This window comes from Brachyhypopomus gauderio, chromosome 4 (genome assembly GCF_052324685.1).
Source record: "Brachyhypopomus gauderio isolate BG-103 chromosome 4, BGAUD_0.2, whole genome shotgun sequence".
Lineage (NCBI taxonomy): Eukaryota > Metazoa > Chordata > Actinopteri > Gymnotiformes > Hypopomidae > Brachyhypopomus > Brachyhypopomus gauderio.
The window spans coordinates 26,649,774-26,669,295 of record NC_135214.1 but is presented as its reverse complement, the minus strand read 5'-3'; the positions used below and the strand labels follow the sequence as shown (position 1 = coordinate 26,669,295).

General features: G+C 40.2%; 1 protein-coding gene and 1 long non-coding RNA gene across 6 annotated transcripts in view; one reads left to right on the top strand and one right to left on the bottom strand.

Annotated features, from left to right (window-relative positions):
- Nucleotides 1–17,813, top strand: part of cltcl1 (clathrin, heavy chain-like 1) — a 39,587-nt gene extending 21,774 nt beyond the window's left edge. Inside the window, exons 15-34 of one of the 5 annotated variants that reach the window (XM_077003397.1) lie at nt 2,515–2,640; nt 2,730–2,872; nt 7,253–7,487; nt 7,612–7,734; nt 7,902–8,047; nt 9,024–9,207; nt 9,392–9,584; nt 9,719–9,739; nt 9,956–10,113; nt 10,338–10,502; nt 13,205–13,312; nt 13,449–13,616; nt 13,885–14,034; nt 14,152–14,283; nt 14,547–14,657; nt 14,757–14,927; nt 15,196–15,417; nt 16,223–16,243; nt 17,327–17,402; nt 17,663–17,813. In XM_077003397.1, the coding sequence (XP_076859512.1) occupies nt 2,515–2,640; nt 2,730–2,872; nt 7,253–7,487; nt 7,612–7,734; nt 7,902–8,047; nt 9,024–9,207; nt 9,392–9,584; nt 9,719–9,739; nt 9,956–10,113; nt 10,338–10,502; nt 13,205–13,312; nt 13,449–13,616; nt 13,885–14,034; nt 14,152–14,283; nt 14,547–14,657; nt 14,757–14,927; nt 15,196–15,417; nt 16,223–16,243; nt 17,327–17,402; nt 17,663–17,784 (2,775 nt within the window). In that variant the 3' untranslated portion in view covers nt 17,785–17,813. Of the gene's footprint in view, nt 1–2,514; nt 2,641–2,729; nt 2,873–7,252; nt 7,488–7,611; nt 7,735–7,901; nt 8,048–9,023; nt 9,208–9,391; nt 9,585–9,718; nt 9,740–9,955; nt 10,114–10,337; nt 10,503–13,204; nt 13,313–13,448; nt 13,617–13,884; nt 14,035–14,151; nt 14,284–14,546; nt 14,658–14,756; nt 14,928–15,195; nt 15,418–16,222; nt 16,250–17,326; nt 17,403–17,662 lie in introns of all 5 variants that reach the window. The other 4 variants (XM_077003396.1, XM_077003399.1, XM_077003398.1 and 1 more) reach the window with 4 other exon arrangements.
- A 411-nt stretch (nt 17,814–18,224) lies between these two features.
- LOC143512746 (uncharacterized) lies at nt 18,225–19,521 on the bottom strand. Its single transcript, XR_013130519.1, has 2 exons — nt 19,370–19,521; nt 18,225–19,255 (listed from the first exon to the last, which is right to left on the bottom strand). It is a non-coding gene; the product is annotated as an uncharacterized LOC143512746 (long non-coding RNA).
- Between the last annotated feature and the right edge of the window lies 1 nt (nt 19,522).

Genomic DNA, 19,522 nt, shown 5'->3' with positions numbered 1-19,522 from the left:
AAGTTAATTACTTTATGGCTTTAGTATATTCAAAGTGCATGAAAAAGCTGAAAAGCTGTAGAGTACGCTGTTAAGGTATACTGAAAATAATAAGCTGGAGATTAAGCTTTAGACTACTGTCCATAGAAATCTTTCAGTTAGAATAACCATGTTGTGATTATCATTTTCCATTTTATTGGTGTTAAGCAGAGGTCGGGTGAAGTAGAGGTGCCATGAATAATCAATGTAGTCTAAAACTGATGATGATTCACTGGTGACATCATAGTGCGTGACTTGAATACATCATAGTGCGTGACTTGATATGTAGACATTACTGCTTACTTGAGTGAATTGAGCAATAGTGTAAGGGCAACACTTTCATGACCAAGACCTTCCAAAGTGTGAACTGTTAATGGCATTGAACATGCTACACAATTGCACAGATATGGAGAAAGCTATAACACTGCTGATATCAATGGTACCTCTTCTGCAGGTATGGGGATGAAACATGAAATATGCAGTGAACAGGGATAAACCTCATGGCATTGCCAGGAGAATATGAATAAAAGAGTCTGAGAGTGTAGTCTCTAACATATTTTAATCTTTAAAACTTTTTTGCCTGATGAATAAATGTCCTAAATCTGCAATCTTGCATCATTATCATGCCAATGTTGTGTGGCTAGAGGATGTGTTGCTGTTGAGTACACAACATAACAACAGGGGATTTGATGCTTTGATGCTTTCCAAAACTCAAAGAATTGTACCACTCTTGTGTGTGTGTTCCTACTTATTTAGGGACAGCCCTAATAACTCACCTCTCCATTTACTGTGAAGCATACAGAGGTGTTAATGCATTTCTGTGTGTATTCCAGTCCAGGAATTCTAGAATCAAGATCATGGCTTGAATGTAGAGTTAAGATAAGTTAAGATAAGTTAAGATAAGTTAAGATAAGTTAAGATAAGTTAAGATAAGTTAAGATAAGATAAGATAAGATAAGATAAGCCTTTATTAGTCCCGCAATGGGGAAATTCACAACTCCCAGCAGCAGACAGTAGTACAAAGGGACAAAGTGACAGTAGGACAAAGTGACAGTAGTACAAAGTGACAAAGTGACAGTAGTACAAGGGACAAAGTGACAGTAGTACAAAGTGACAAAGTGACAGTAGTACAAGGGACAAGACTCCAAACTTACACGATACATATATACATATAGAATATAAGCAAAAAAGAACTATAAGCACTATAAGCAAAAAGTGTATTGCCATCAAGAGCAGTGTTGATTGTACAGTCTAACTGCAGCAGGGGTGAAGGATCTCCGGTAACGCTCTGTAGCACACTTTGGGTGACGCAGTCGGTCACAGAAGGTAAATGGTGTATTAGAGTTTAATGTTACTCTATGTCCCACCCAGTAAGTCATTCGACTGCAGTGTGAAGATGGCCCATTCCAGCTGTTCAGAATGCATGTTTGTGTTCTCATCCTCTTTTTAAAAATGTATTTTACATTTGGAAGGATGGTTTGATTTTAAGGGAAAACTGCTGTACTTCTATTTTATTCCTGCTACTTTTATGTTTTTTTATGTATGCTACTTTTCAAAGAAAAAATTGATACTGGAAACTTTATATTTTATTATTTAGCTTTTTTATCAGCAGGAAAGTTTATTAAAATATATATTTTCATCTTTATAAACAATTCTCAAGCTATATTTAAAAGCGTATAGTTAAATAAGTTATATTGAGTTATTGTGCGATCCATAATCTGAATAGTTAATTTTAATACCAGCAGTCTTCTAGTGAAGAGACTATAGGACACTGCAGGTAGCCTCTATCTGCCTGCTCTTCAGTGTCTGATGTGTAGTGGGTAGAACAGCAATTCAGTGCTGAAATTCACGAGAAGAAAAATGATAAGTTCGATATTAAATTGAGTGAAATTATATTTGCATTCAGTAATGAAAAAAAACAGACAATTATTTATTGTGTTCATTTCCAAAGTAAAAAAAAGCAACGCTGTTTTAAATCAACGATTCAATGATTTCTAACAGGGAACATGAATTCATGGGGCAGCAAATGAAACACCTGGTTCACATTCTTGTTACCAACACATTTCATAGCAAAGTTATGCCTTTGAAAAGTAATGATTCATGTTGGTGATGAGATGCAGGATATTTTTGTTAGAAATAAATATTTTATTTATATGTCATATTCATGTATGATAATTGTAAAAATATATTATACATCTCACACAAAATTGCTAACCAATCTAAATCCCACACAAACATCAGAACCACTACTCCATAGTAGGTTTTAATGAAAAAATATTGGTTCATTATCCGCATCAAATTTCAGTATCAGGTCACTATAGAAAAATTGGTATCTCTAGTGTGTGTATAATTGTTACAAACAGCTTGTTAGTATTTTTAGTAAAGCAAACTGTAAGTGTGTTAAGTATTAGTGCATGCATGTGTGTGTGTTTGCATATTATCCCCAGACTAATTGACGTTTTGTTATTGGATTTATGGTGTTTTTCTGACTGACAGGAAGCCAAGTTAACCGATCAGCTGCCGTTAATCATCGTTTGCGATCGCTTTGATTTTGTCCATGACCTCGTGCTATACCTGTATCGCAACAACCTGCAGAAGTACATCGAGATCTACGTCCAAAAGGTTGTAAACCCCTAGAAGCAATGAGTAGCAATGTATCAACAGCAGCAATGTTAGGGTATGTTAAATATTTTGTGTGTGTGTGTGTGTAGGTGAACCCCAGTCGGTTGCCAGTGGTAGTGGGAGGCCTGCTGGATGTGGACTGCTCAGAAGAAGTGATGAAGAATCTGATCATGGCAGTGCGGGGAGACTTCAGCACGGAACATCTAGTGGAGGAGGTTGAAAAGAGAAACAGGTAGCTGAATGTGTACATCGTCCGTTTTTCAGTGTCAATGGGAAATCTTATTGATTGTGCAGGAACAATGTTGGAGTTGTCTGAGGTAAAGGGGGAGTAGGTCTAGTGGTAACAAGGAGCTTTACTTTCTTCAGTACACTTTACTTTCTTCAGTATACGTCAGTACACTTTACTTTGAGATCTATCTATGATACAAAACCTATGTGTTCCGTGTTCTACATATAGGGTGTCATTAGAGTGGAAGTCCTTTTGTTACCCCTGGTAACAAGTGGAAGATGAATGAATCTGTTAAAGGCATGAAGTTAAAGATGAAATATACTTTTCAACATTTTAAGCAAGATTTATGTATGATGTTTGGGTAAAGTTCGGAACACCATGCAAGTGTTTGGTCACCCCAAGAGGTTTGAGCTCTCAGATAACACTAACCAAAAACCAGCAGCCACAGATTAATATAAGCAGCTGCCTAACTCTCTGAACATTAAAGTAACTGATGTCCACAAAGCAGGAGTAGACTATAGAAAGATAGCAAAGCGTTTTCAAGTAGTTGTTGCCTTAATTTGTAATTTGTAATGTAATTAATAGTCGACTAATAGTCGAATCAGGTTTTTTTTTATCTAGAGCACCTTAAACAGGATCCCGTTCTCATTCAGGACTTTTTTCCACTTCAAAGTAAAAAACTAAAACACTAACCTAAATGAATAAAAATGGTAGGTTGCCTTTATTCAGCTTTTATTTGGTTACTTATTTATTTATTTATGAAACATTAGAGAACATAAACAAAAAAAGTCACAGTCAGTGCGCAGTGCCCATATCGAACTGTCAGACAGGCACTGTGCAAAATGTCAAAAATATTTTAAATAATAAAATATGCTTGCCTGAAAATAAACAAACAAAACAACAAAAAAATTATAAGGAAAGGTTCAAGTAACAGGGTTTAAAAAGCAAACAACAACAAAAATGTTTATAGGCCTACTTGCCGAGACACGATGAGACGACACGACCGAAACGACAAACGGCTGAACTGTTTTTTTTTTTCGCCTTACGCATTTTAAATGGAATGCCATGTTGGTTGTTGTCATGTGAAATGAAAGACGTTGACGACATAACTTGCACTTTACTTTGTTTGATTCATCTTTATCTTTTTCAAAATACTCCCACACTTTTGGAGTTTTTTTACTAGCCATTATAATCTCGGCAAATGCTGACTATCCTGTAGCGTGTTCAGCTCCGCTCATTTGGATTGTGCAACTGCAGGGTGTGATTTATTAATGTGTAGTAAGGAAGATGCCTATTGTTAATGCGCACACATCATTTAAAAATATTTATTAACAGAAATTAGGATGATTTTATTTGACAAAAGGCTATGTATAACAAAAACAAAGACATTTCATGTATCAACTAATGCTTAGCAGTATCCTTGGGCACCCCCATGCAGTTAGAATGGTACATTCGACTATGACGTTCATAGTCGACTAGGGGGTATAGTCGACTATAGTCGAATCAGTGACTATTGCAGGTCACCCCTAGTAATTAAGAAATGGTAGTTAACTGGAATGGTAGATCAAGTTGAGGCCTGGAAACCAAGAAACCTGTCTGAAAAATTTGCTTGTAGGATCGCTAGAAAGGCTTAAAATAGAACTTTTGGCTGCAACAAGCAAAGATATATTTGCATCTAAAATAATGGAGGTGGACAAATCATGCTTTGGGCTTGTTTTGCAGCACAGGGAACATTTCATTGGTAGATGGAAGAATGGAATCAATTAAATACCAGCAAATTCTGCAAGCAAACATTACACTTTGTCAAAACTATGCTGACGGAAGCAGGATGTAATGATCTACAATCGGGTAATGATCCTAAACATCCACAGTGGACTACCTCAAAAGGTGCAGGCATTCATTTTTGCCATGGCCCTCACAGTCTCCCAACCTAAACAAAATCTTTGAATACACCTCAAACCTTTCCATGTTTTCTCTTAGACGAATGTGTTGATTTTTTTCTAAAGCTTTGTTTTTTTTCTTTTTGAGGTGCCACCTGCTGGACATGTACTGCACTTTAACACCAGTTTCATATTGAGTAAAGAATATAAACGTTCATAAATATCGATATAGGCATGATTGTAAATTCACAATATGGATAAGAATATATTCACAGTGTTGATTGTGCTCTATTGCTAAGCACTAACAATGCATGGTGTCCAATCCTTCCCCTTTTTGATATTTTGTATAAACAAAAAGTAATCTTACTGTGTCATAATTTAACTTTATGCCTGTTGAAAATGAATTCACCTTTTACTCACTCAACTATTCACAGTAACAGAGATTTTGACCTAAACCTTTACATGCCAATGTATACAAAATTTTGGACTATAGATACTTTGTTAATCCCGAGGCAATTTGAGGCATACAGTAGCTTATAAAGACACAATACAATAAATATTAGTACAATACAATAAATATTACTAGGCCCCTTAGTTCCAGTGAAAGGAACTCTGAATGCTTCACCATTCCAAGACATTTTGGACAATTCCATGGTCCCAACTTTGTGGGAACAGTTTGGAGCTGGCCCCTTCCTCTTCCAACATGACTGTGCCTCAGTGCACAAAGCAATGTTCATTAAGACATGGCAGAATCTGGTGTGGATGAACTTGACTGGCCTGCACAGAGTCCTGACCTCAACCTGATAGAACACCTTTGGGGTGAATTAGAGCGGAGGCTGAGAGCCAGGCCTTCTTGTACAACATCAGTATGTGACCTCACAAATGTGCTTCTGGAAGAATGGTCAAAAACACTCTCCTAAACCTTGTGGACTATTCTCCTAAACCCAAAATAGTTGCAGTTGAAGCTGCAAAGTGTGGACCAACGTCATATTAAACCCTATGGATTAGGAATAGGATGTCACTTAAGCTTATATGTAAAGTAAGGTGAGCAAATACGTTTAGCAATATAGTGTAAGTCATATGTAACATACATATCTAGTCATCTAGTATTTAATCTTAAGATTGAGGAGTAAGGATTTCATCTCTGCCCCCGGTGGCACCCCTCCCGCCACGGGCAGAATTAAAAAGTCTGATGACACTTGGAAAGAATGATCTGTGGAGTCAGTCAGTTGAACAGTTCTGTGACTGCAGCCTTCCAATAAACACACTGCCCGTCTGACCATCTTGTTCAGCCATATTGCCTCTCTCTTCCTGATGTTACCACCTCATCACACCACAGCATAAAAAGAATGCTGGCAGCTATAGAATGGTAGCACATTTGGAGAAATTTCCTACAGATAATAAAAGACCCCAGTCTTCTCAGGAAATACAGCTGTCTCTGCTCCTTCCTGTAAAAGAGTGTCTGTGCACACTGACCCGTCCAGTTTGTCCAGTGCCGAGTGAAAAGGAAGGGAGAAACCACAGTCCTGTGTGGTGCTCTTGTACTAATGACCACAGACTCAGACCTGCAGTCCCTTAGCCTAACATACTGTGATCTGTGGGTGAGGTAGTCCATGATCCAGGTTAGAAGGTGTGGGTTCACCTGCATCCTGTCCATCTTTCCTCTCAGCAGTAGGGGCTGTATTGTGTTAAAGGCACCGGAGAAATTGAAGAACATTATTCTTACAGTGCCACTCCCCTTATTCAGGCTGGAATAAGTCTAGTGGAGAAGATAGAAGATGACATCATCTACACCCACTGTAACAAGTCAGAATCACAATACGTATTGGGATCCATGTGCAGGTTTATTATAATGGAGCAAAGATGGAGTCTGAAAAAACAAACAGGCAAAAAGAGTTTTAAAAAATCCAGAGATCCAAAAACAGCAAAGGTACAAAAAGCGCAAGTCAAAAGGCGACGTCAGAAAATCACAGGCAGAAATCAATACACAGGAAAACAGGCTAGAGAATAACGCTCGGCATGCAAACACAGAGGAATGGCAATACTTTGCAAAGTGAAGATGATCAAGGAAGAGTATGTATATGCAGGATAATTAGTAAAAATGGAAACTGGAGAAACCATGAAAAGTAAAGTAATAAAGAGAAAAGTAAAGTATAAAAAGGAGGAAAAGTGCTATTTAAAGAGACCACTACTCAGAAGTACTGGAAGGCAGCCACTCATGTGTCTTATTGAAAACTTCACATTGCATAGTATTGTGTTTCATTTTTTAGAACAAATCGAAATATCAGATATCACATTTCGTTCAAATTATTTATAGAAAAAAAATATATATATATATATATATATATATATATATATATATATATATATATATATATATATATGCTTTCCATTTACTTAGTGACAGCTCAGCTTCATTTACAGAAACGTACTATTAAGCCGCTTGATTATGTAGCACCTGCTATGTGGTGCAGGCCGACTATTCTAAAGAGCATTCCTACAGGCTGAAGCTGCTGACGTCCTGGCTGGAAGCACGGGTGCAGGAGGGCTGTGAGGAGCCTGCCACCCACAATGCCCTGGCCAAGATCTACATTGACAGCAACAGCAACCCCGAGCACTTCCTGAGACAGAACTCCTACTACGACAGCACCATTGTGGGCCGATACTGTGAGAAGAGGGACCCACACCTGGCCTTTGTGGCCTATGAGAGGGGCCAGTGCGACCTGGAGCTCGTCAAGGTAACGAGCACTATGAACTGGACAAACAACAAATTATGTGTTTCTTTTCAAGTCATTGTAAAGAAGGAAAAAGCCGAAAAAAAGAGTCGTTCCTAAAAAGAGGATGACTTGTATATATTTGTAGGTGTGCAATGAGAACTCCTTGTTTAAAAGTGAAGCACGCTATCTGGTTCGGCGTAAGGATCCGGACCTTTGGGCTGTGGTTTTGGAGGAGAGTAATCCTCACAGGCGACCACTCATCGACCAGGTCAGTCTTCTCAGAGCATTCTGGCCACGCTATCATAATACTTATCAGAAATGATCAACCTCGCCATTTTGTATTATGCAGGAGAACTGCTATTTGTAAGGAATAAGATCATCTTCTGTGAATAATGTTTGTGTAAGATTTTTATTTTGTATTTTGGGTGGGAGTAGGTGGTCCAGACGGCACTTCCTGAGACGCAGGACCCAGAGGAGGTGTCTGTAACCGTCAAAGCTTTTATGACTGCAGACCTGCCCAATGAGCTCATTGAGCTCCTGGAGAAGATTGTGCTGGATAATTCCACATTCAGTGAGCACAGGTCAGCACAGGGCATGCTGGGTAGAACCACAGGGCATGCTGGGCAGAACCACAGGGCATGCTGGGTAGAACCACGGGGCATGCTGGGCAGAACAGAGACCGTATATATAAGTGGACTGGACTACACGAGTGAAAAGTGAAGTCTCCGTGTGTCAGCTGCCCTCTAGTGGCTGGCTGCAGTACAACTTTTAACCCCGCCCATTCCCATGTAAGTGAACGGGCCGGACGAGAAACTTTGAATTTTTATTACACGTAAAATAAGTTTTTTGAGCAATTATATTTTGTCAATTCTATAACACCCCATTGCGTTAGTATCTCTCCCAGTGTTTTTCTCTACGATAAACAGATTTTATAGAAATTATTAAGTGTTACTTAAAGGGGTGTGGCGATAAGGTGATTGACCAGTTAATAGCTGTGTTGGTTGACATCTAATACCAGACGCTCAAACGTGAATGTGCTCAACAGCAAAACTCTATCAAAACTCTCTACAGCAAAACTCTCGACAGCAGTATTAAAACCTTTTACCTTTGTTTATTTTGTAAAACGTCAAAAGTGTCTATACTGGTATCCTAATGAATGTTGGGACGGAGACACTGTCCTGCCTACCGGTTCTAATGCGCATGCTCTGGCTCCAATTTTCATCTACTGCGCAAGTGCATCCAAGATGGCAGTGTCCGTGCGGCCATCTTGGTGGCTTCAAAAGTTCACAATGGGAATCAATGGTGACATATCGTCCATTATATATACCGTCACTGGGGCAGAACCACAGGGCATGCTGGGAAGAACCACAGGGCATGCTGGGAAGAACCACAGGGCATGCTGGGAAGAACCACAGGGCGTGCTGTTTAGAGCGACAGGACAGACTGGGTAGATCCAAGGGGCAGGACAGGTAGAACCAGAAGACAGATAAGTGATGAGTGGTTGCTTATACTGTTCAATCCCATGTGGACACATATATTTATGCATGTGTGAAACAGAAATTTGCAGAACCTGTTGATTTTGACGGCCATTAAAGCAGACCGCACTCGGGTCATGGACTATATCGACCGCCTGGATAACTATGATGCACCAGATATTGCTAACATTGCCATCAGCAACGAGCTCTTTGAGGAGGCCTTCTCTATCTTTAAGAAGTTTGATGTCAACACCTCTGCTATACAGGTACACACAAATACTAATTCAGCACTGTATTTTCACTGGCTAAGCAGACATATAGGCAGTAGTTTGCTATTGTATAACAAGAAATACATGAGTGTGTGTGTGTGTGTGTGTGTGTGTGTGTGTGTGTGTGTGTGTGTGTGTGTGTGTGTGTGTGTGTGTGTGTGTGTGTATGGGCACTGCATAGGTTCTAATCGAGCACATTGGGAACCTGGACCGGGCATACGAGTTTGCTGAGTGCTGTGCGGAAGGAGCGGTGTGGAGTCAGCTCGCCCGGGCTCAACTTCAGAAAAACCTGGTGAAGGAGGCCATCGACTCCTACATCAGAGCAGACGACCCCTCCGCTTACATGGAAGTGGTAGATGCAGCCAGCAAAAACAGTACGAGTGTTAACCATCACATATCCTTCCACAGCTCGATGCTCGATTCACGGACATGAATTAACTCTCCTAGTGCAGAGGGTTCAGTTCAGTTCTTGAGGACCTCCAGCTTGATGATGTTTGTTCTATTCCAGTTGCTGGCACGTCTGACCCAGGTAATCAGCCCTGGACAGCCTTTAATTGCTTACCTTTGGCTGGGGGTCCCTGAGGGCTAGAACCTCTGTCTAGGTGTGTTTTAGAGCTGTCGTTTTTAGCTTGTCATATATTATTTGACTTTTGCAGTAGTTGCCATTTGGGTGCCATCACGTGCACAGATGCACCTTATTGTGTCCATTTGTGAGTGTTTGTGCATTGTTGTGTGTGTTTTTTAGATAATTGGGAGGATCTGGTGAAGTTTCTGCAGATGGCACGAAAGAAAGCACGAGAGTCTTATGTGGAAACAGAACTCATCTTTGCTCTAGCTAAGACCAGCCGCCTCTCTGAACTGGAAGAGTTTGTCAGTGGCCCCAACAATGCTCATATCCAGCAGGTACAAACACTGAACAACACTCTGACAGATTACCTGTAGGCCATGTGTTAACAATTTAAGACTCAGTAGATGGAATGTAGTAGTGTAACTTTTGGAGCACTACTGCGTGTGACCACAAGGAGGCAGACTATACCTAGAGCTTCCACTTGTGTGCTTCTCTTGTGCAATTTTTTCTATTTCATATCTCTGTTGTTTTCTGTTTGGTGCCTCTGTTTTGCTCGCAGGTTGGAGACCGCTGTTATGAGGAGGGCATGTTTGATGCAGCAAAGCTGCTCTTCAACAACGTGTCTAATTTTGCACGGCTAGCGTCCACGCTAGTTCACCTTAGCGAGTACCAGGCAGCAGTGGACAGTGCCCGCAAAGCTAACTCCACACGAACATGGAAAGAGGTATTAACTTACTTAGGAATACACCAATGTAGAATTTACTGGTCCAAATAATTAGTGCTTGGTTAAATAATAACCAATAATTAGTGCCTTGTGGCTAATAATGATATTACCAACATGATATTAATAATAATAATAATAATAATAATAATATTTTTTTAACTTTTAAAAAATACTTTTTATTTTTTTTTTAATAAACTTTTTTAAACGGGATCAAAGCATTATCTGTATATGAATTGCAGTGAGATTAAGAAATGGAAGAAAATTGATCATTAATAAATTTTATATCGCCATAATTATAAACATACTGTAATGTAGAGCGGGGCAAGACAGAATGCATTTTTTTATAATTGTATCCACAATCAATTGGTAGACTCTCCATGTACAGACTTGTTTTTTACCCAGTAACCCAATTGGCCCAAGTTGATACATTGCCAATTATTCATTGGGTAGCCTCTGCCACTCCCACCACCTTGGCCATGGCCACTCCCACCACCTTGGCCATGGCCACTCCCACCACCTTAGCCCTGTCCTTATGACCTTCTTTTTCTCCTTTTGATTTTCTTTCTCTTTGATAGAAAAAGTGCTGTGTACCCTAGAGCGTTTGCTGAGTCTTCTCCTTCCTCTCTCTCAGCTCTTTTTCTGCATGCTCAGAATGTGCAGTAAGCTTACTAGATAGTTTATCCTCCTCCTGATGCAAGAAGGTTTGGCTTTTTTGAGGCTGGTGATAAAAGTCCTTCAGAGAACCACATGTTGATAGAGTTGTATTTTGCTGTGTGGTCTTATACACCAGGGTGCTTGCTGTAGCATGTCCAGAAATTAATTTACAAGCTTGTCATATCTTGGTCATATGGCATTAACCTTTGCCTAGTCTGTAGTCTGGGATTACTCCTCTGAAATGAATCATCGGTCATCTGATCCATGACAGCTATTCAATCTGGCTCCATTCTTGATGTTATAATACATATAGTCAATAGTTGGACAGTTGATGTAAAGAATAAAGATTGTTTTATTTATATTGACTGTGGATTTTAATATCTGAAGAGTTCTATGAACGATAGAGATATGTGACTGCTTCCTCACCATTTATGCTTCTCACACTCATAAATGGCTGGAGATGTGATTGAAAGTGGAATGTGGGTGTGTTTTCTATTTCTCTTCCATTTGAGAAGGCCCAGCTTCATCACTGTCATCATCTGGTGGTGCAGGTTTGACGCCTGCCTGTGGTGGTTCTCAATCCCAGGTGCAGATGGAGCAGGGGCTGGTGGAAGTGGGGCAGGTGGTGCATGTGGAGAAAGTGCACGGGAAGTGCACACCATCCTTATAGCAGAGCTCTAATCTTCAGTTTTTAACCCACTCTGGTTAATTGACCGAGGAAAAGACTTCTTTCTCCTCTTTTTCTTTTTTGACATGTATATATTTAAAAATAATTACATCACCCAGGCTGGAAGATCCTCTTGGGGTGGCTTGCTAAAATGAGTCATCACACTTGAGGCTATCTAAGAGGCTTCCTTTTGATGGTGAATTTGCTTGGTCCCAAAGGTCTACACTGGTTCCTAGAATGTTGGATTCCTGCTGACTATGCCAAAGAAACATGGTGGATTAGTGTTCGTAGTGTCCTAGTAAAGTTTTAGCACTCAGGCTGGGGAGCTTGCATTTATTCAGCATGAACCAACTTCATACATACATTTTAAGGTCCTAACAAAAGTGTTGTCACCCATCACTGGTCATCAGCAAGAAAGCAAAACTTAAAAAGACTTAACCAGTTGGTCACAAAACAATGCTTCATTTACATTTCAGCCCAGTTACAAACAGGTTGGTTGCTGCTTCCTTTAGAGGCTATGAATTGCATTATCTCTATTCCCCTGTGTAGGAGGTGAGGCATATTATACCAGAGTGTGCTCCTTTGCAAAAGCTGAAACATGTGCCCTCTTTCACGCGCAGCTAAAGCAAGACCTTTTCATAGTAGTTCACCCAGAGTAAAATAATATATCAATGAAATATGCATAATTACCAAAAAATCAGACAACATAATGAACAGTACAACAGTACAAATTAAACATATAAAGCAAAACAGAGATAACAACAAACAAACTAAAACCCAACAGTCAAGAAATTCTGAGAACAGTAAACAAAGATGAGCAAAGTGTTTGGGGTGGCACTAGAAGTTGCACTAGAAATCCAGAAGTCTAAAAACAGTCTTATGTCAAAGTGAATGAAATGTAACAAAGATTACATCAAAAACAGGACCAAATGTAAAAAAAAAAAAAAAAAAAAAACATAAAGAGAAGCCTGGAGATAACAACACTTATTTGGAAAATATATAAAGGAGCAAGCCAGAATATCTGATCAAGCTCAATGTAAATACCCAGACAAATGAAGAGAAACGAGGCACTGCTGCTGCCAGTACAGGGTTCAAGAGGAAGGTAACGGTGGAACCACATGGTGATATTGCCATAGGAACAGAACAAAGGTGTATATGCATTGCAGTTAACACAACGGCAAAAAAAAAGGTTTTGCGTTATATTTTCTCACCTTTCTCAAATGCTAAATGCCTATGGCTAAAAATGAAAAACCCCTCAAAATGTTCATTTGTTAGTTGAAATCTGAAATAACAATAATTAATCGATAACAATAAATAAGAAATTGTCCTTATTGACAAATAATATCTTGGCTACAGATGCTATTCTTGTGTGTGTTTGCAGGTGTGTTTTGCATGTGTAGATGGAGAGGAGTTTAGACTGGCTCAGATTTGTGGCCTAAACATCGTAATTCATGCTGATGAACTGGAAGAACTTATCAACTACTATCAGGTACAGCACTGCTGTTCGTATTACACACGTAGGTGTTATTGAATGAAAACATTGTATATTTTACTCACTGTGTGTGTGTGTGTGTGCGTGTGTGTGCGTGTGTGTGCGCATGCGCTTGGGTATGGGTGTGTCTCAGGAGCGGGGTTATTTCGAGGAGCTGATTATGCTCTTGGAGGCTGCACTGGGTTTGGAGCGGGCTCATATGGGCATGTTCACCGAGCTGGCCATTCTGTACTCCAAATATAAGCCCCAGAAGATGAAAGAACATCTTGAGCTCTTCTGGTCCAGAGTCAACATCCCAAAGGTGAAACCATGTATGGGATAGCCACTATAGATGGAGAGAACAAACATATACACAGGGATATGGATGCATGCCATAATACATACACACTTAATGACATGGACCAGCTTGAAGGACTTCAGGTGTGATGGCCAGGCCGACCTATGTAGTTCACTCAGAAACCAGAAGATGTTAATAGAGTTGAACCTGTACAGCGTACAGTCATAACATGAAGAATACATGATTTGATCGCTGTGCGAAATGCTTATCGGTGCTTATCATTGCTTATCAGGTGCTGCGAGCAGCAGAACAAGCCCACATGTGGGCGGAGCTTGTTTTCCTGTATGATAAGTATGAAGAGTATGACAACGCCATCATCACTATGATTACACACCCCACAGATGCATGGAAAGATGCTTCCTTCAAAGAGATCATCAGCAAGGTGACTGCTGTGCTCTCATACATGCACACAGAGAGGTGCTTCCTAACAGTGCCAGAGGTCTGTCTCAGTTTCCCATCTCACATTTTCTTTCTCTCTTGCTTTCTTGCATAAATGTAGGTAGCGAATGTGGAGCTGTACTATAAATCACTGCAGTTCTACTTAGAGTACAAACCAATGCTAGTCAATGACCTGTTGACTATACTAGCACCTCGACTTGACCACACAAGAGCAGTCGGCTTCATCTCCAAGGTTTGTACCCATACACACACACAAGTGAAGGAAGTTTAATTTAAGATAGCATTAATAAATAACTTAACTGATGGAAAATCTGAATGAGATGTTATAAAATTGCTCTGATAATACTTAGAAGGGTTAGGGTATATGAAATAATATTTAGAAATATAAAAGTGTAGTATAACTTCAGCATACCAGTGCAACATAGATTTTACTAAGATAAAGTAACTAAAAGTACACCCCCCTCCCAAAATACTGACTACTGTAAACCTTTTTAGGCGAATCAGCTGAGGTTGGTTAAGCCATATCTGAGATCTGTGCAGACCCACAACAACAGAGCAGTGAATGAGGCCTTAAACAACCTCCTGACACTGGAGGAAGACTTCCAGGTACATAGAGCACACACACAGACACATGCGCACACACTACAATGTGTTGTTTTGTGTACTTTTCCACCACTGACCTCATTCCTGCTCTATCCTGTGCAGGGTCTGCGTGCTTCCATAGACGCCTACGACAACTTTGATGCCATCATTCTGGCTCAGCGGCTGGAGCAGCACGAGCTGATTGAGTTCAGACGCATTGCTGCTTACCTCTACAAAACCAACCAGCGCTGGGCTCAGAGCATCCAGCTCTGCAAGAAAGACAATCTGTACAAAGTATGCACACACCGTGCACAGTTTTCAAGCAAAATAATGGTCATCAGATGTAATATATTTCAACCTCGTGCATTTCTTTATTTTTGCATGTGGATGAATACAGAACCACAGAACCAAAATTACATCAGTGTCCACGTGATGAACCCATCAGTCCAGACCGTGCAGCCATTATTCCTCAGTGTTGGATTCAAACACTAACGTAATACACAGAAGCATATTTTCTTTCTTCATCTTTCTTCCTGTGTGTCTCCCTGTGTCCGTGGGTCAGGACGCCATGCAGTACGCGGCGGAGTCGAAGGACGGTGAGGAGGCCCAGGCCCTGCTGCGCTGGTTCCTCGAGGAGGGCAGGAGAGAATGCTTTGCTGCCTGCCTCTTCACCTGCTACGAGTTGCTAGCTCCAGATGTTGTGATGGAGCTGGCTTGGAGACATGGACTGCAGGATTTCGCCATGCCTTACTTCACCCAGGTGATGAGGGAATACCTCAACAAGGTGAGTCACACATGCATGGGTGCACACACAGCTCTTTTCCAACAACCAAGAACAAGTTCTGTTCTAGTTTGCGCTTTTCAGAGATCCGGCCAACTATTTGCATTTGCAGTGTTAATTTAACCCAGGATGCAACGTTTACAGAAGGTGTGACACAGCACACAACAGAACTAGTAGTAAGAAGATGGCAGAGCTTTACCTGTGACCATTTGTGCTCTTGATACAGATATTTGTTTTTATCCAAAAAGCTAGTATGGATCAACTATTGGTGATAAAAAAGATAGATAACAGTAATAATAGATAATGAAAAAATAATTAGCTAATTTAACATAACAATAGCAAATGGTCATGAAAATATATTACATTAGATGTAGGCTAAGTTTAACGTTATCTGCCTAAAGAGGCAGCCATGGATGGAGATCAGTACCCAGCACTACTGTAGCTGAATTCAGTGCCCCCGTCATGTGACTTTCTGCTGTTACCCAGCACACCATGGAGCACAACATCACCCCGTTCAACTTCACAACCTGACATGCCTCCGCATGTCGTTACGTTCACCCTATTCTGTGGCTTCAGCTGGGAAAGAACATTTGCGGGTACTGGATACTATTTATTTTGGTGAAAATGTGTCGTAACAGTTCAAAATTATGTGCACGAACCAGGACAGAACCCATTCCTCATTGGTGGAAAAAGGCTAAAGGAGTTTCACCTTGTCTTTCTGAGAGGGGCCATTTTAACTGAGAGATGGGGGTTCCTTTGGTGGTTAATTGAATCATAGATCCATATATCTGTCTCCCCTCTTCTGCAGGTGGATGAGTTAGCTGGGCAGGTGAAGGTACTCTTGTCTTTCTCAGATATAGTATGTAGAGAGTGCACTAACTGACCTCTCACACCTCTAAGAGGCCTCACTGTAGTTTGCTTGATGAACTGTAATACAGCTGTAACATGGCTTGGAGAGCACGGTGTGTGTGTGTGTGTGTGTATTTGTGTGTGTGTGATCTACAAATCTAAACTGTCACCTAGGTGAGTGTGTTAGTTCCTGCTAATGCAGTGTAGTTAATGTCTAGTGTCATCAAACAAAGTCACATGCCCACTGTTTTCCTCTCTGTCTCACCCTGACCTGGTGATATCTAGAGCAGGAGGGTAGGTTCTGTTATCTGAATCCAAAAAAAAAAAAAAACAACATGTCGTCTGTGGTTGTTTCCATAGCAACCATTCTGAATTGTCATTTGACTGCGTGACTGTAAACTTGTAGCTAATGGAGCAGATTACCCTTGACTAATGGTGTTGTAATTTTATTCCCATTCCTTCTTAAGATCAGTTTGCAGTTCTTAATCTTATATGTCTGAAAGGTCGAATGTTTTCTTGTACTGCTTGTAGTGCAGTCCACTAAGTTCGCCTGTAGGTGGTAAATGAATTTTTTTTTTTGTAGTCTGTTTTCATTTTAGTGGGAACAGAGAAATCTAAATCTTACCTAAATAAGAGTCGTAGATATAACAAATTTTGGCATGAAGTGCATGATGTATATTTTGATTGCATGGAGGTACATGCATGCAGGTATAAGGGTGTGAAATATTTTCACTTATATTTCTGTCTCCTTTCAGGCAGAACATACACAAGACATATGATGTGAAATGTATACCCCTGCTCTGGGACGATTATGAATATTACATCAGAAAGCATTAGTAGTGGGTGAAGGGGCAGCTAGGAATGTTTGAACCCAGAACACCTCATTGCACCCCACTACAGCATGGATCCTCACCAGACCTGGTTGTCCCCTCCCTATACACTAGGGCCGTATGGACTTAGACTGGTGCTAACCCTAACCCTTAGCACAGGAGACCAGTGACCGTGACACACGTGTTTCTCTGCCTCAAATGTCTGGTCCATGCTGACCTCTCTGTGTGTTTAGGTGGATAAGCTTGAAGAAGCTGAGGATAAGAGAAACACTGAAGAAGAAGGCAGGGAGCCCACCTCTATAGTATATGGTATGTGAATGGGGAAACCAGGGGGAGCAACACCTATATTGATCTTCCCTTCCTTTTTTAGTATGTGCTCTCTCTCTCTTTCTCTCTCTGCTTTTCCCAACCTGAAACTGCTTATCAAACTGCTCTACTTACCTTCTGCCTGTTATGCAGCAGTTAACAAATGTTATTGCCCTGAAAAACCATACAGATGTATAGAACTGTACTGATCCAAAATATTTGTGTGTGTGTGTGTGTGTGTGTGTGTGTGTGTCTATAAGCAGGTCAGCAGCTGATGTTGACTTCAGGTCAGACTCCAGTAGCACCTCAAGTTGCATACCCTAGTTATGGCTACGCAACTCCTGGATACACTACAGCAGCCTATGGGTTTAACCTTCAGCCTTAACTCCCTGGTATCCAAACAACCTTTAACCCCCCCACCCCCCACCCCCACCCTAGGAACCCTGGAAAGTATATGCCTATGAGACAGGGGCCAGTCCAGCATGATGGAGACCCTGAAACCAACAAAATACAATGCACACAATCAAAAGACCATGCTAAATGCGCTTAACCACATAACAATTTCATTCTTCACTAATGAGGCATATCTAACTATCTGTAAGATTTTATATTTTTAATAGTTTTATAGACATGTAGCATTGATGGTGAGAGGAAGAACATAAGTACTAAAAGACCTCAAAATTAGCACTGTATTGACCAGACTGTATACATGAATAAATGTTTCAGTGAATGTGCGATGCCATTCTTCAGACACTGGTGATCGCATCTGGTACGAGCTTCTTTCTCAGTCCTGCAGCATCATTTTCACATTTTTGTCCTGCAGTATTACATTTTTGTTACTCGTTTACATTCACAGCGATACTAGATTTCTTGTATGGAGTGTGTCTGAAAGAGTAAAGTAGCACACAGCTTCATGGTAGTGTGGAGCACGTACAGATGAGTGGTGGGTTTTACAAAGAGCATTGTAGCATTCTGACCGTTGTCTCTTCAGCATAATACAAGAAAATGTCTTGATATTTGTACCAGAGTGCTTTTGATGAGCATTCATTATGGTGAATTTCACATGATATGACTGTAGTTCACAGCTTTTGCTTGTATGTTGCAGGTTAGGGATTTGCATCACATTAAGGAAAAGAAATACAACACAGATTCAAAGTATATCTATATCTTTACAAGTTCGTGTTAGTTATGACTTATGCATAATTTATGATGCTGCTCTTCTGTTGATTTACGTTCAGTGTTACTGCAAGCCATAAGCAATGTCTTTAGTGTCATGTAGTGGAAGGAAAAAAAACTTTTTTTTTAGGAAAAGATAGAAAAAACAAAAATATGAGGTCTGGCAACAGCTGTTTTGGTTGCTAGGCTCTGCAGGCGTGGTAGTGTCTCTCGAGTGTGTTATGAACTTACGAGGGAAATGGGTGTATGCGTGTGATGGCTGCTTGCTTAGGGAGCCAAGCACGCAGATAAAAATAAAGTTTACACATACTAATTAAAACATTGTGTTCGAGTTCTTTTTTTTAATCTCAAAACCTAAACAGCTTTTTGTTATGGTAAGCCTGTGAAACGTAAAAATCCAGATATGCCATTTTCACCTACCTACATAAGGCTTGATCTGTACTCACATTTTATTTCGTTTTTTATCCGTTTTTTTATACTACCAATACATATTTCCAATTGCTAAAAGAGTAATAATATGATAATTAGAGATATTGCATGTAATGTTATAAAATGTACGGATAACTTGACCTTCCAGATGTGCATACGATCTTGGGGCATTTAAAAGGCGCTGCTTCCTGTTTCCTGTTGGTATTGCACCACTTACAGGCCTAACGATGCCCATCGATATATTTTGATGGCTAAAACAAAAATAATTTAAACCTATCATTATTTTTTTCACACACATTTAAGAAAGTAATGGCCATTAAAGTCTTTTGATTAAGGTTAAGCGTGTAGTGGTGTATGCTCCTTACCTGATTATTTAAAAAATAGTAAATTGTTCAATGTAATGAAACCAAACGCAAACCCAAAGCAGTTTCGTGAATTCATAAAGTGACTTAAGTCTCGACGTTCCACCTTAAAACGAGTTTCCCCATAACAAGGATGTGACGCCGACTTCGGTGTAG